The sequence below is a fragment of the Phodopus roborovskii genome, unplaced genomic scaffold (genome assembly GCF_943737965.1).
Source record: "Phodopus roborovskii unplaced genomic scaffold, PHOROB, whole genome shotgun sequence".
In the NCBI taxonomy this organism is placed as follows: Eukaryota; Metazoa; Chordata; class Mammalia; order Rodentia; family Cricetidae; genus Phodopus; species Phodopus roborovskii.
In genome coordinates this window covers 1,777,890-1,793,620 of record NW_026126444.1, presented here as the reverse complement: position 1 = coordinate 1,793,620, position 15,731 = coordinate 1,777,890, and the positions used below count along the sequence as shown (strand labels likewise).

General features: G+C 46.4%; 1 protein-coding gene across 1 annotated transcript in view; it reads left to right on the top strand.

The window, feature by feature from the left end:
* Epb41l4b (erythrocyte membrane protein band 4.1 like 4B) overlaps positions 1 to 15,731 on the top strand; it is a 142,546-nt gene that overhangs the window by 116,908 nt on the left and 9,907 nt on the right. Inside the window, 5 exon segments of the mRNA XM_051187838.1 lie at positions 2,052 to 2,238; positions 4,759 to 4,836; positions 11,678 to 11,794; positions 13,849 to 13,879; positions 13,910 to 13,950. Of these exon segments, the coding sequence (XP_051043795.1) occupies positions 2,052 to 2,238; positions 4,759 to 4,836; positions 11,678 to 11,794; positions 13,849 to 13,879; positions 13,910 to 13,950 (454 nt within the window).

Genomic DNA, 15,731 nt, shown 5'->3' with positions numbered 1-15,731 from the left:
TCCCCCAGGGCAAGGTTGGCAGGGTTTGTCTTTCACATTTCAAAATTCAAAATTTGGGATAGGTAGTCATATTAAATCATGACTAACTATAGGTTGCCTGGAAAGAAAGAAAATTTCACTTAATCACCAAATTGGCTATTGTAAAGAGACAAAAAGCCAACTTTTTCATCTCAAGGCAAAGAGCTTCTCCACAGAAACTTGTTAAAGTGTTCTGAAAGCCAGGGGTGGTGACACATGACTGTAACCCTGGTACGCGGAAGGGAACAGTGGGAGGGTCAGGATTCTGAGCTAGCCTGGGCTGCATTCATAAAGCAACATTGTTTTATGAATTTACCATGAATTACCTCAGAAACTGAAATTGGAGACCTACTGAATTTTAAATATGTTTTCTCTGCTATAAGTTCTAGAACAAAAGGCTGTCTGTCTGTCTGTCTGTCTATGTGTTTATCTGTACTCGGTACTTTCTCAGTGAATTCCCATTCAGATGGCTCTCTATTGCCTGTCATTCCAGCTCAAGGGGCATCTGATTCCCTCTGCTAGCCACTGCTTGAACCTGCATACACATGGTGCACACACATACACAGAAATAAAAAATAAATCTTCTTTTAGAAAGAAAACATTGGAGCTTTTCCTATTTTAGGCATTCTGGGTTGACTTCCTACTATAAGAAATGAACTAAATGTTTTTCAAAGTGGGTTTTTAATGTAAAAACAAATCATGATTCTGCTTTTAGGGATAAAGTGCTTTTACATGAGGTTAAAAAATATTCACCCTACACCTCTGTATCACTGTATGACTGACTTTAAAAACAAGGTAAAAACCAGGCTAGACCAATGGCTCAGTGACTTCGAGTACATAACTGTTCTTGCAGAAGTTTAGGAACCAGTGTCCATGTCATGTAGCTTACAACTGACTGTGACTCCAGCTATTGGGGGATCTGATACTTCTGTCTTCCGTGGGCACATGCACATACACACACACACACACACACACACACCAATAGAAATAAATAATAACTAACTGTCAGGACCAGCTGACCTGTTTGAACATGCCTGGAAAGGGGAGTGCGGATTGAGAAAAGAAAGAGAAAGAAGATAGAGCCAGGAGGGCTCTCAGCAAATACTGCAGACACTCCAAGTTTGTTACTAGTGGCCCTGTATACCCCAAGCAAAAGGGGAGGGCAAAATACTTCCTTACAAAGATACAAGGAACAAATGGAACAAACGTTATTACCTCCTTAATACTCAAAACATCTAGTATCCACGCCCTGAGTCAAACATCCTATTATTTGGTTTTGAGGTTCAAGACATTCAGTAGCCACACCTTTGGCCAAACATCTTGTTGTTTAACCTTGAGGAGCAAGAATAGGTTTGAACTTTGTGACCTTAAGTCAAGATGGAATAGAGTCAATAACAATGGGCCCAAACAAGTAATAAAAAAATCTTAAAAGATTAAAACAAAAAACAGGGCTAAAAAGAGGGTTCCTGAGCCTGATTGCTGCCGCCTCGCAGAAGTGGAGTCCATAGTGCACACCTTTTCCTCTACTTTGACTTACTGTGACACACATGCCCAGCCAAGTGTCTTCTAGCAGATACACAGCTCAGAAAATAGTATCTGGCCACGCAATGAGGGCATTTCTCAACATAAAAGGCAAGGCATTTTGATGTGTACCACAGTATTGTTGGACTTTGAAAGCTTCCACGCGTGTTCAGGAGTAGGCAAGCTCGTGGAGACAGGAACAAGGTTGAGGAATATGTAGTGGGCTGGCTACACAGGTGTGAATGTATATCATGACATGGAACTGTTTGTTTATAAGTGCTTAAAATGATAAATACCATGTTATGTATGGTTTCCCACAATCACACACACACACACACACACACACACACACACACACACACACACGCTTTTGGTCTTGGATCTTGCAAGTTGGACATTGAGTGGGCATCGATTTGGAGAGCCATGTCCTCCCACTTTGGCCTTCCCTCCCCTCGCTGAACCCCTCACAGCCTGTGTATTATTGTAATGAGCAGAGCTTCATGTGCTTTTAGTAACCGCAGTGATGAAGATGACCTCCCTCCAGACCTGGCCGAGGCAGTGGGAACCACCACAGTCACAACCACAAACACCACGATGTCTGCCACTCAAGTCTCAGTGCCCCTGGCATCCCCCCAAATCCAGAAAGTCACCTCGCCTCAGAAGTCGGAAGTCAAGAGCCCACTGTCCCCAGGGGCCAAGGTATGGGAAAGAGCCCTGAGGCATAATACACACTTAGTCAATAGCAGCTTGAGCATTGAAATTGTGCATAATGAGTTGCATGCATGCATGCATGCGTTCAAAAACAGTAAAATGAGACTGATGGTTTAATTCAAAACCATGTATTTGATCCCCAGCACAGGTAGACCAGGCACAGTGGCACATACCCATAGGTGAAGGCAAGATGCAAAAGAAATTCCAGGTCAAGCTCTACTATATAGTGAGTTTGAGGCTAATGTGACACCTGTCTTTAAAAAGGCAAAGCCAGTTTAAAATGATAAGATTAAGGTTAGTTCCAGGACAAAAGAATTGATAATTAAAAATAAAAGGGCAGAGATGGGGAGGCAGAGGCAGGTGGATCTCTGTGAGTTCGAGGCCAGCCTGGTCTATAAAGTGAGTTCCAGGACAGCCAAGGCTATATATAAAAGGCTATAGTAAAAATTTGTCTTAAAAATAAACTAATTAGCTGGGCAGTGGTGGCACCTGCTTTTAGTCCCAGCACTTTGGAGGCAGAGGCAGGCAGATCTTTGTGAGTCTGAGGCCAGCCTGGCCTACAGAGCAAATTCCAGGACAGCTAACGCTACACAGAGAAACTATCTCGAAAAACCAAAAAGCAAAGAAACAAAAAACCCTAATTAATTTTAAAAAGAAATATGGCAACCATTTAAGAGAGACATTTTATGATATAAGACTAAAAGTATGCCCTGTGCTTTAGGGAATATTTAAGAGATTCTTAGGGGTAATATTTTATATCACTCTGTAGCCCTGGATGGCTTTAAAGTCAGGTATGGAGGCATAAATCTTTAGTCTCAGCATTCTGTAAACTGAAACAGGATCTCTGTGAGTTCAAGGCCAACCTGGTCTCCTTAGTGAGTTCCAGGACAGTCATCCAGATCTACATAGTGAGACCCTGTCCTGAAAACAAACAAACAAACAACAAACAAATAAAGTTTTATTTTAAGGACCAGTGAAATGGCCCAGGAACTAAAGGTGCTTGGCACCAAGTCTGGTGACCCGGTGTGAGGAGAGCACTGACTCCCCCAAAGTTGTGGGAAATTTCAGGAAATCGCACACATGAATGCTGTTGAGAACCCTTTCATGAAATGTTCTCCGGGAGACTCCGTCATCGGTCACTCGTTGGCAGTTGGTTCAAATAAACTGAACCTGTTCCTGTCCAAGTACATGCTGAGCCAAAGATGGCTGTGGTCCATGCAACTTGCCAAGGATAGGCGTGTACAGGGAGCAGGTGCCCTGACAGCGAGATGGGAGCTCCAGCTCCCCAACTTACATGCCAGCGATAGTTCCCAAAAGGACAGTCTCTTCCAAAGCCCATCCGTATTCCTTGAGCCTTAGCTCCTCCTCCTGAAGGTGAGATCAGCACCAATGCTCAGATGAGCACGGAAACCTCACTGGGCCTCAGGACAGCCACTGGATCCCTGAGGCTTATGTACCTCCAGGGTCACGATTCTTGGCAACATATAAACAACCATGTTCCAGGCATACATACATATAAACAAGATCCATCTTTCCCAAGGTCCTTTCCTCATATATGTCTAAAATAGACGCAAGGATATGACTGAACCCCTCAGTGTTGACTGGTGCAGACTGAGGCTCTCTGGCATTTTATAGAAGGAATCCTGGCATCTTTTGCTTTGTTTGAGGTAGAGTTTTGCTACTTACCTGACTGGCCTGGTATTTACTCTGTAGCTCAAGATGGCCTTGAATTCATGGGAATCTTCTGCCCTAGCCTTCCAAGTTCTAGGATTAGAGGTGTCAGCTGCCATACTAGCTTTACTACCTGGAATCAGGACTCTTCTTAGTTTTCCAAGTGGGAGACAGGTTCCTTTAATGTATCCCATAGCCAGTTAAAAACCAGGCTGACGGTTTTATTACAGAGAATAAGCACTAAGGAACAGCCACATTCTCCCAAAAGCTCTAGGGCTCCCTCTCCTGGCCATCTCTATTTTAGGGCCCTTATGTCAAATGGATGGGCTATGAGTTGTGTTTTTGCACACCCTCAAAGGGCCTGGAATCTATCTACCTGTGCAGCTAAGACCCCAGAGCAGGACAAAGCATTGTCCTGAGCAGCCTTCAGCACTCCTCACGCTTCCTCCCTGTGGTTGCTGCTGGTCAACCTGCTCCTCCAGGTCTCCCAACTCCCTGAGGGATGGCTTCTTTGTTCTATTTATATATTCTACAGACTCTTTAAAGCATTTCCCAAAAAAACAGTTAAAAAAAAAAGACTCAAAGCCCTTAAGAAATACGGTTTGTAGCTTTAAACAGGCCAGATCCCACACCTTACCCTATTTCTACCCATGAAGATTTTGGGGAAAAGTTGGGTTTCAGCCTGGCTATCTTGTACACGGCTGAGGGAGGAGAATGTTGGTGGGAGAAGTTGCGCACCGAGCAGCTCATTGTTAGAGAAGTGTAGCTCTCTTTTCGAGAGCTCTGTCACCCGCTCAGGGTATCACTAACGGGGGATATTTCTGCCTGCCTTTGCAGAGCCCCTCTGACCATGGAGGCACCTTTACCTTGGGGCCAGGTGACCTGCTGATGGACTTCACAGAAGCCACTCCTCTGGTAAACTTCTTAGTTTTCTAAAAGCAGAAAAGCCACAGGCCCTAGACACATCCGGCTGTGGGAGGATGGAGAGGTGGGCACTGCTGCTGGAGGGCTTCCACTTATCCTGGAAGCTCTCAAGAAGGGTTGGGCACCAGGGCCCCCATCAACTTTTAGGGCCATGATGATCCTCCTCCTGAGAGGGTGGCTGCGGAGGTCTTGCCTGCGCCTGTCTGCTGCTCGTCGAGTGTACTAGGGCTCCTCCATGCTTGGGTCTCAGCTTCCTGGCTTCCCAGGCTTTGCCCTGCATGCCCACTCATCTCTTGCTGTTGGTTTTGGCAATCCATCTAGTCTGAAACACTGGCTCAAGGCTCTTCTCTGGCTTTCCAGACCCCTTATGCCTCCTACCATCATCTTTCCTGTACATGGGTCTTCTGTTAGGGATGGTGGCCTTCATGGGACTCCTGCATGTGAGAAGCCCTTTTTAGAGGAAAGAGCACTAAAGGAGTCAGGCAGACAAGTTCTCACCCAAGAATCTGGCTACTCCTCACACAGATGATCATTTTGTGTTTTGTTTTTTGAGATAGGGTCTCATGTAGCTCAGGCTGACTTTCAACCTCTATGTAGCCAGGGATGCCCTTAAACTTCCAATCCTCCTACCTCTAATTCCTGAGTTCTGGAATGCCAGGTGTCTTAGTTATGGTTTCTGTTGCTGTGAAGAGACACCATGACCATGACAACTCTTATAAAGGAAAACATTTAATTGGGGTAGCTGGCTTACAGCTTCAGAGGCTTAGTCCATTATCATCATGGCAGGAAGCAAGGCAGCATGCAGGTAGACATGGTGCTAGAGAAGGAGCTGAAGGTTCTTACATCTTGACTTGCAGGCAACAAGAAGTGGTCTGCCACACTGGATGTAGCTTGAGCATATATGAGACCTCAAAGCTCACCTTCCCAGTGACACACTTCCTCCAACAAGACCCCATCTATTCCAACAAAGCCACACTTCCTAATAGTGCCACTCCCTTTTGGGCCGTTTTCTTTGAAATACCATACCAGATGTGTACCCCAGTGTCTGGTTTATGCAGTGCTGAGAATCAGGGTTTCCTGAACACTGTGCAAGCATCTGCCAGCTGAGCTGTATCTTCAGCTTTCTGCTTTCCTTTTTAAGAATCTTGCTATTGGATAGAATCCTGTCTTCCCTAAAGCAGGGCTATCAGGATGTCACTGTTTGTCTCAGAAGTGTTCTTGGAAGAGGAAGAGGAGAAGGAAGGAGGGAGGCATGCACGCACAGAGAGAAGAGCATGTTGAGATCAGAAGACATGTATATGTAAAGTATTAGTAAATAATACAGGCAAACTTGGAAATAATTTTAGGCTAGGCTCAGTCTGCTATCTCAAGACAGTTGGGCATAAATCATGGTTCACTTTAGGCTGGACATAAGTCACCATTTGGGCTGAGATAAAATATGAATTAAGTCAGAACCTATCCCCTGAGAGCTTTGTACATGGTTATGGGGTAGCTCCAGATTAGAGGGCAGCTTAAGGGTGTCCAGGCTGATAATGGCCAAGCACCATGTAACAGCATAGAAGATACCCAGGTAGAGGCCAGAAAGAAGAGACATTGGGTGTCAGCTTGTAGAGAAAGGACTCTTCAGAAGGCTTTCAGGAGAGTCTAGGTAGACATGGTGCTTGTCATTTCTATAGCCATCTTTTTTGCCTAGCAAGTAGGACCAATCTAAAAGCACCTGAGAGCTTCCAAGGAAGACCCTGCTCTGGGGACCATCACAGTTGAGCATGTGTCATGGTTACTCATGGTCTTCTTGATAAATGAGTTGCCAAGACCAAAGTACCCTTTTCCCCTGCCTTTCCAACATACTTACCACAGCTGATGGCGTTTCAGCATGACCTTATCGGTCTTCTGCCCAGATGCAGAAACTGAGTCCTGGAATAGGCAAATCACTCAGGACTACATGGGATCTGAACTTTGGTATCTGGCCCCTCCTCCTATGCTCTATGCATTGGATTGGGGGGGGGGGGAATCTGGCCTTCTCTGTGGGGAATTTGCCACTTTGAAAAGAAGTGATTTCTAGAATGGGGAGGAAAATGGGGGAAAACATGGAGGAAAGTCAGAAAGCCACATCCTGGGTCAGGAGCTGACAGATACTTCCCAGATGAAGCCTCTTGCCCAGGAGGGCCTTTGGAGATGGAATCCCTGACAGCTATCTGAGAACATCCAGTCCAGCTGCTGGCAGCTAGCCAGAGAGGTCTGGGAACTTTTAGGGTACATCCTGAGAATCTGTGAAGGAGAATGAGGGAGACAGCTAAGCTCTGAGGACCATGTAAAAGGAAGTATGTGTAGCAGGAATTACGAGCCAGGGAAACCTATCCCTCTCAGTTGGGCTGATGGGCAACTTCCAATCTGTTCGTTTTGTTGCAGTGAACAAAACCATATGTGTCTATATAAGATGCTATCCCCTGTCTGGGACCATTGAATCTTATAGTATGAAGAGGAGTTTGGTTGACAACTAAAATAGTCTCACCCAAGCATAGCAGCACACACCTGTAATCCCAGCACTTGGGAGGCTGAGGAAGGAAGATATTGCCTTGAATTACAGGCTGACTTGGGCTATAGTGTGAGACTCTGACTTAAAAAAAAAAAGTTGCAGTATTCTATATCAAGAGTCAGCATGAATAAGGTATTAATTTACTAAAGGGCCTGGTGGATCTAAGAATGGTCAATTTAGTGATCATAATTAAGAACTATGGTTAAAATACATTATGATGTTTTACAAGAGTAATAGGATTCCTTTCAAAAACTTGTGTTTGGTCATATAGATTTAATTACTTCTGGATTCAAAACATCTTGGCGTGGATATTGAAGACGGGTTGGAAAGGAAACAGCATATGGTAGGGACTCCTAGAGGTGTGCCAAGTGACTTTCCTGTTTCAGAGACTGTCACCCCCCCCCCACCCTTTTGGAGATGGCTCTCTACATCTTTGGACAACTCTGACTTAGCTGTGAAACAGGGTCCAGGATGCTGTACTGTATATGCAGCTGAGTCCTTGGGCTGCAGTGAGACTGCTACCCAGTGAGGTTCACAGTGACTGTGTGTCCTTGGGACATCTTGAGGTCCAAGTATGCATACATAGGTTCTGCAGAGGACATGTCTTGGCACCATAGACTCTGACCTTTCCTTGTTCCTGTTTCCTTGAGTGGCAAAGAGTGAAAGGGAGAGAAGGAGGACTTTGGCAGTATGCTTTTCCCTTTGTCTGGTCCCCTTTCATGTCCCCTCCTGCAGAGCAGTATCTGTCTCCCTTTTTCCCATTGGACAGCTCAGGAAGGAGAGGACTCAACACCTGAGACTGGGAAACCTGCTCCCAGGGACCACTGTATCAGTAATTGTGTCCACTTTGCTGTTTTAAACTTGAGGTTGGGGTGCAGCCACAAAAGCACAGCTCCATGCCTGGCTTGTACCCAGCTGGTTAGTGGGAGTGGAGGTTTGGGGCCACTTCATCCTGGTTTTCCCTTACAGACATAGAAACCAAGGCTCAGTCAGGGATATGCACTTGTTCAGACTCACACAGCAGGTTGGCATCAGGCCTAAGACTATATAGAACCCAAGCCTTATGGCAGGTGACAGAGTCAGGATGTGTCCCTCTTCCTTGAAGCTTGCCAGATCCACTGACCTCAATTTTACCTCCAGAGCCTAGGCTTGGAGGAAACTCTGGGACGGTCTCGAAGCCTCAACCCAAGTTGGGGCCTGTGGTTCCCTTGTGAGATGAGAATGGAGAAGGCTGTGTCTGCAGTCTAAGAGACTCAGCAAGGATGAAGCATGGTTTATTGGCTACCAGATCTGTACTCTTGGCCCCTGGCCACTCTCTTTCTCTAGATCTTTCCTTCAAAAGAGAAAGTTTACCAGACAAGAATGTTAAAATTCTATTCTGACACTCATCACACAGTAGGTGACCTCCATCCCGTAGTCACCTTCGAAGCTCGGCCTCTGTCCAATCATCTCCTCTCTTCTCCTGGTTGAGATATCTACAGTACCCTGTAATCCTCAGGCCCCTCTAGAAGGGACGTGGAGAAGGGGACAATAGGACCAGATGTTCTGTCATTCATTCAGGAGTGTTCCACTGAGATTCTATGAGAAACAATATCACGTTATGACTCTCCATCCTTGCCCAGTATATGTGAAAAGGAGTATTTCAAAGTATCCAGGTCCAGAAAAGAAGAGTCAAAGGGGAACCCTAGGCACACAGACCCTGCCTCATATTGGGTCAGCCAGTCAGCCTACCTCCTGCTAGTAACAGACCATACCCATCTGTCCCCTCTCTGCTCTTGACTCTTTCCCTGTGGGGTTTACCCTCCTCTGAGTTCTGTATCTTTTAGACCATTCATCCACAAGCCTACAAAGCAGAGCCAATGCGTCCTGGAACATGGCATGTTAGTGAAGTATGTATATGACTGGGAGACAGTGGTCTGGTCTGAGGAAGGCCACATGAGTTGTGGGATCAGGCCCTGGCTGGGTGTCAGGACTGGGTTTCCAGTTAGCTCGACAACTTGTTTGGGGCTCCATTCTTCCAGGTAGGCTGAAACTAATCTCAAGTCCAGGTGTCCATCTGTCTGCCCATGGCTGCTGCTTTGCTCCTCAGGGTTGGGGGGGGGTGTCATTCATAGATACATCTAAGATGCTCTCTGCATCTCTAATGGGGCTTCTGGGGGAAATCACTGTTTGTTTTCACTTACAGACTGTCCTGGAACCTACTACCCCCCCAGCTCCACTTGACCAGGGATTCAGGTCGTTCTTGCTCTTTAGTCCCTGTTGAGAGAGAGAGAGAGAGAGAGAGAGAGAGAGAGAGAGAGAGAGAACTAGCCCACTCTGGCCTCATTACTCAGTATTCTAGATTATCTTCCTTTCTCTATCTGCCTGACTCCAGCAATGTCCTTTTTTGAGCCCATGAAAAAGAAACCCCCTCAACTCCATTATTATTTATTGATACCAACAATCTTTTCATTCTCCCAAAGAGTCACATTTTAAAACTCAAAAGCTAATTATCTATACAAAAATGTAGTATAATAAATGCAGAAAACCCCCAAGCGAGAAGAGCCAGGAGAAAAAGCAAATTGCCATATCCAAAGTATTCTGTTAGACATGTTATTAATACTTTGTTTTCTGGCTATGGACTAAAGAGTCAAGGTTGTGGATTTACTAGCAGTCCACAACCTACTAAGGTGTCTTTTTAGGAAGGTCAGTATTATTGGACTAGCACTTACCATAAAAGTCCAGAGCTGGATAAAATCTTGAGTCATTCCTAATGATCAGCAATCCAATTTCTGACCATTAGGTGATATGATGCTTCTTGGTTATTTGTGACAGATTTTATTTCCTTTACTAAATATATATTGAGTTTCCGTCTCTGTCAGCAGGAGTAGAGCCCAGGGGCTTATATTGGAGGGGCTCTGGTGTGGCTGGTTCTAACAGGAACAGGGACACCCTGCAGGCATCATCAGGATTTCTCCTGAGAACCGAAGAGAACCGGAGGAGGGATTTAAGTAGGCCGGTAAACTTAAACTACAGGTGACTAATATGGATTCACTTCGCTCTGAAGAAAGGACTTAGAAACAATCAACAAAGAGGGGGTGGAACCTGGGATTTCAACTCTGCAGAAACAATTTCTGCATCTCCCAGATGTGAATGCAAAGTAAGGCTGTCCGGGAGGCGATGGCTGTGAAAGCCTCTGGCAGCTGCTCAGGTCTGTGGTTGTGGGACGACAGAATCAGATGGATTTAGGGAACGAAGGCGGCCTGTAATTTCCTTGATCATTCTTTTTAGTGAAAGCTACCCAGAGGCTGTATTTTAATCCTCACCGTGGGATGCTGCCAAGTTTTCCTGAGCTACACGATGCATGTTTGTTCTCTGGAATGAGTGGTCCCTCCCTGAAGCCCACACTAACCCTTCAGCAGTCCTATCTTCCTAACACTGAACATCTTCTATTTCCATCCTCATCCTCACTCAAACAAGCTCTGCACCTTTGCTGGGCACGTGGCATTTCTCAGAGCCCCACCCCTGGGGGGAGGGGAAAGGGGAGCTGGCATCCCAAAAGTGTGACACTTTCTCTACAATGCTTGGTATGTCTTCCAGCTGAGCATCAGGGCGCCCCCACTTCTAGTAGGAGATGCCTAACCCTGAACTCATGGGTGAGAAAACTGGGAGGCTCTGAGTTCTGAACCCATGTGGCAGAGGGCCAGAAGTATGAGATCCTGAACTTGGTGCTTCTTAGGGGTGTAACTCTTCCTTGGCATCCTCTGCTGGACACTCATCACCCGCACACTGTAGGCAGCACCCTTCCTTGGCTGAGGCTGGGTGTAGAAAGCAAATGCTCTCAAGTGTGTGGCAGCCCGCATATTGCTCCCATACCTGCCATTGCTAACCCATGGTGCTGTTTGTGACTTGGCCTGGGCAATGCTTCAGAACCCTAGTGACACTCTCAGGTTGGGGGTGTGGTGGGGGGAGGGGCTGCTCCCAGTCCTATGCTGCTGGCACAAGGAGATAGTTTGGCTCTGCCATCCCTGGGAAGGGGTTTGGTTTGCCCTTCTGCTCATGGATTGGAGAAAAGAGGCGAAAGCCAGCGAGAAGAGAGACAGAGAGGAGGATAATGGGTGGGACTGGCAGTTAGCACTCCAGAGGCTAACAGTGTCTAGAAAGCAGCCATGGGTAATGCTGGCTTGAGAGTAGTCTGGGTTGCCAGATCTGTCTTGCACTGTGCTGTCTTTCTCTCCTTTCCCTCCCTTATCTCCTCTCTCTCTTCCTGTCTTACCACCTCTTCCTCCCTGTCTCTCCTCCTCTCCTCGTGAGCAGGCAGAGCCCGCCAGCAGCCCCCACTGTGCCCACCCTCGCTGCTCTCCTCCACTCTCTCTCCCAATGAAGGAAGAGACCACTGGAGTTTGCATGTATCCTCCAATCAAAACGAGGCTGGTAGGTACCCTGACAGGGTGGGGGCCTGCTGGGACACAGGAGGTGGCAGGAGCCCCAGGTGAGGCAGTAGCTGGATGGATGTGCAGAGGTGCCAGACCTCCAAAGAGCCCTGCTATTTGGTGCTCTCATCCCTCGATGGATGGGGGAATGTGGGGTCCAGCTGGGATTGGCCAAACCAAGACACACACCCTGCTCCTACCCCTTTCTCCATAGCTCGCAAGACCCAAGAGCCATTTGCTTTCTGAGAACTTTAATGAGAAAAGATACTTACCTAGAGAGGAATATACACTTTGATAGTCACCTTCGGGGGGGGGGGGGGGGGGGGGACCTAAGTGTCTGTCTGTCCTGTGCAAATAAAGGTTTAAACTCACCTTCCCCTTCTAGTCACTGACATCATGGCACAACAGGAGTCCTACATGATGTCTTAAAAGGAACCATCTCATCATAACTGAGCACACTTTTTTCTTTGCGTGTTTTCCTCTGTTTGTTCATGTTCGTTCATAATCTCACCTGTTAAGTAGTAGTAGGCACGGTGTCTCCTGTTTTCCTCCTTTCTCGTAGCACTCTTTCTGTCTCGTCCTGTATGGCCATTCATCTCCATCAAGCAAAGGTTTATTTAGCAGTCCCTCATCTTAGGAGGTGCTCTGTTTGCAGTTTGTCACTGTTTCAGGGAGCATGAGGCATTTCCTTAGTCTAGACCCTTTTGAGTGGTGTGGGATGACTTTGCCTTTTGCCTCCTTCTGAAATGGCCCTAGAGTTGGAGAGTGCCACCAGAATGCAGCGTGTTCTGCCATACCAGTGAGCATGGGGTGTCATGGGAATGTAGCTTCTTACACGGCAGTGTAAGGCCATCGTTTGAAGCTGCTAACGTCCACACTTCATTAATAGCCATAAGGAAGCACTTCCTGTCTGTTCTGGTTGGCCTGAGACCCTCTCTGCAGATTTCTTTTCATTATGAAATTTGTTAAAGAATGCCATGCCAGCCTGTTGGGCCAGGCAAAGAGAATGGGAGAATGTTCTGTGAAGTTTTGGCCCAAGAGTCTTTGGGAGCTTGGGGCTCATTCTGGGAACTTGGGAATACTTATTTGTACAGATATTACTGAAAGTATAGTTGGGTCAGGGTGAACATCGTCACATACATTGCAAAGATACAGTTATCCCCATATTGACTGACACCTGTTCTGCCTGTTCAGAGAACAGCTCCTGACTTGGGTCTAGTCTGCAATGTCCCTGTGCCTCCCTTCCCTTTAGAAGAGCGTGAAAGTGCCAAGGTCCTTTCCTAGAGTCCACAGGCAAGATCCCATGGGGCACAACGCTGCCGCCCCTGGGCAGGGATGGCCTCTGGGCCTTGTCAACAATCCTTGCCTGCACAGGGACACAGGTGAACTACAGACACAGGCCACAGTCACCGGGCCTCTGGCTGTCCTGGTATATGTTCGCTCAAAGAAATGAGTCCTGTCATTTTCCAAGGCCTCCAAGAAGCCAAAGACAAAATGAGCAAAAAGAAGGAAAGAGAGGCCGCCCTCACCTGCTGACTGGCCTTACTGAAACTACTGTCGGTATTCATTGCTCACTTCTGTTCCCAAGGGCCATGGTGGCCATGTGCTCTCTTCAGGAGTTCTGCTGCTCTAACTGCACAGGGGTTGAACAGTGTAAGTCCTTTGACAGGCACTGCCTTCCGGTTGAATTGACCCGACCAGCTGAGATACACTGTGTCCCCAGCAGACCATTCAGAAGCCTCTTGCCATGTCCCAAAGCTGTGGCAAAGCCCTCAGAGGCCTTCCCAGGTACATAAGGATCGCCTCCTCATCTACCTTGAGTGTTTCAGGAGTGTTTCTGGAGTAGGCTTGGGACACAGGCCTAAAAATCCCCCAAAAAGGGAGTCCGAGGCAAGGAGAACATGTCATCATGTAACCCAGGCCTGCCTCCACCGCAGAGAGATGAAGGCTCCTAAACTTCCCAGGATCCTTCCTCCCAGTTCTAAAGGTGTACTGGTCAAGTCTTCAAAAATGTTTTTGACAGAAAGATAACCCCATTGCCTTTTTTTTTTGAAGATAAAAACATTCCCGGCGGAACCGATGATGATAAAAACATTCCCAGCGGAACCAATGATGAACCCGTTTCCTGATCCCTTCACTGCAGGGCCACAGTTCACTGTGAGTAGCCTCAGATGGCAGGCCACATTGTATGCCTTTGCTTTCCCATGGACAAGACTGTGGGGGAAGGAGGCACTGTGGATGGGGTCTGCTTTACTTTATTGAGATGAGATTCACAGGAAATTAAGCATATTAAGACTCTTCAGTAGTATTTACTGTGTTTATTGAACAGTGGTCTCCCTCTTTGTCCAACAGTACTTTCTGTGAGAGAGAAAACCCATTGTTTTCAATATTTCCTTTCCACTGCACCCCCAGTGCATTCAGTACTCATGAAATTCACTGTGTCCGGGTAGTTTTAAAGATTGGATAAGGCCTAGGCCTCTTTTTGTCAGTGTGGGTGTATGTGTGGTATGTGGATACATGTGTGTAGGTGCACATGTGTGCACATTTGTGTGGAGGCCATAGGTTGATGTTGGGGGTCTTCTTTTCTTTCTCTTTTCCCCCTGGCTTTTTGATAATTATACTCATCATCAAAGACTTGTCAAACCCAGAATGCTCCAGTAGTTCCCCTAGTCTAGCTAACCAACTTGTCCCAAGGATCCCTGACTCTGCCTTTAGAGCTAGGATTACAGGCAAGCCACCATGCTAATCCAGTCCAGCTCTTTTGTGGCTGCTGGGGCTCTGAACTCCAGTCCCTACATGTACATGGCAAATACTTTATCCACTGACCATTTCCCTAGATCACTTGGGCATTTTAAAATTTAAATTTTAGTTTTAAAAAGGTTCATACAAGTGTATATTGTACATTGAGTGCATGCCCTTCCCCATTGCCACTAATTGTCTACTTTTAGGGTCCTACTTCTGGCCCAGCCTAGCCTCTGCCTCCTGAGTGCTGGGATGAAAGGCATGTGCCACCATGGCCCAGCTACATTTTTTTCACTTAACACCATGTTTTCAGATCCATCTACTTTAAAGTATGAATCTATACTTCCTTTCTTTTGTGGAGAAATTCTGCAGTATGGTTTTACTGCAGTCTGTTTATCCATTGACTTACAGGGATTTGGGTGGTGTCTACCTTTGGCATTGGAAATAATGCTGTCATGTGTGCTGTGTACTTGTTTTAACACCTGTTTCTAATGGTCTTGGGTTGGATCTGCATCTTAATAATAGTGTGTGGTCTTAGGTAAGTCACTTTACCACATAGACCATATGCTCTCATATCTGTGCATGCACATACATGTATGAATTTATGTGCATGTGTGCAGTGTGTGTGTTCGTGTGTGTGTGTGTGTGTGTGTGTGTGTGTGAGAGAGAGAGAGAGAGAGAGAGAGAGAGAGAATGATTTATCATTCCTTTGGTACCATCCACCTTGTTCTTGACCCAGGGTATCCCATAGATCTGGAGCTTACTGACTTAGCTACTCAGACTGGTCACTAAGCTGAGGGATCCTCCTACACAACCATATATGCCTTACTTAACATAGGTTCTGGATATAGAACGTAGGTCCTCATTTGTAGCAAGCACTTTACCTAGTGAGCCATCTCCCCAGGAACAGTAATGAGAAATAATCTGGTTGAAACATGCATCTAAAGGGACTGAGATACAAAAGTACTTTCCTAATACAGATCTCTGTCTGTGGTGACTGCTGACTTCCCAGGCTGCAGAGATGGTGGTACAAAGACCAGGACCATGTCCAAATCCTGGCCACGGGCTCCTGGTGACTACCTCCCTGTCTTCATTAGACAACTTAGAGTCAGCAAATAGGTTCAATGTGTTTATTTATGCTATTTTATGTGTATGAGCATTTCACATGCATGTATAGATGTGTGCCACATATGTGC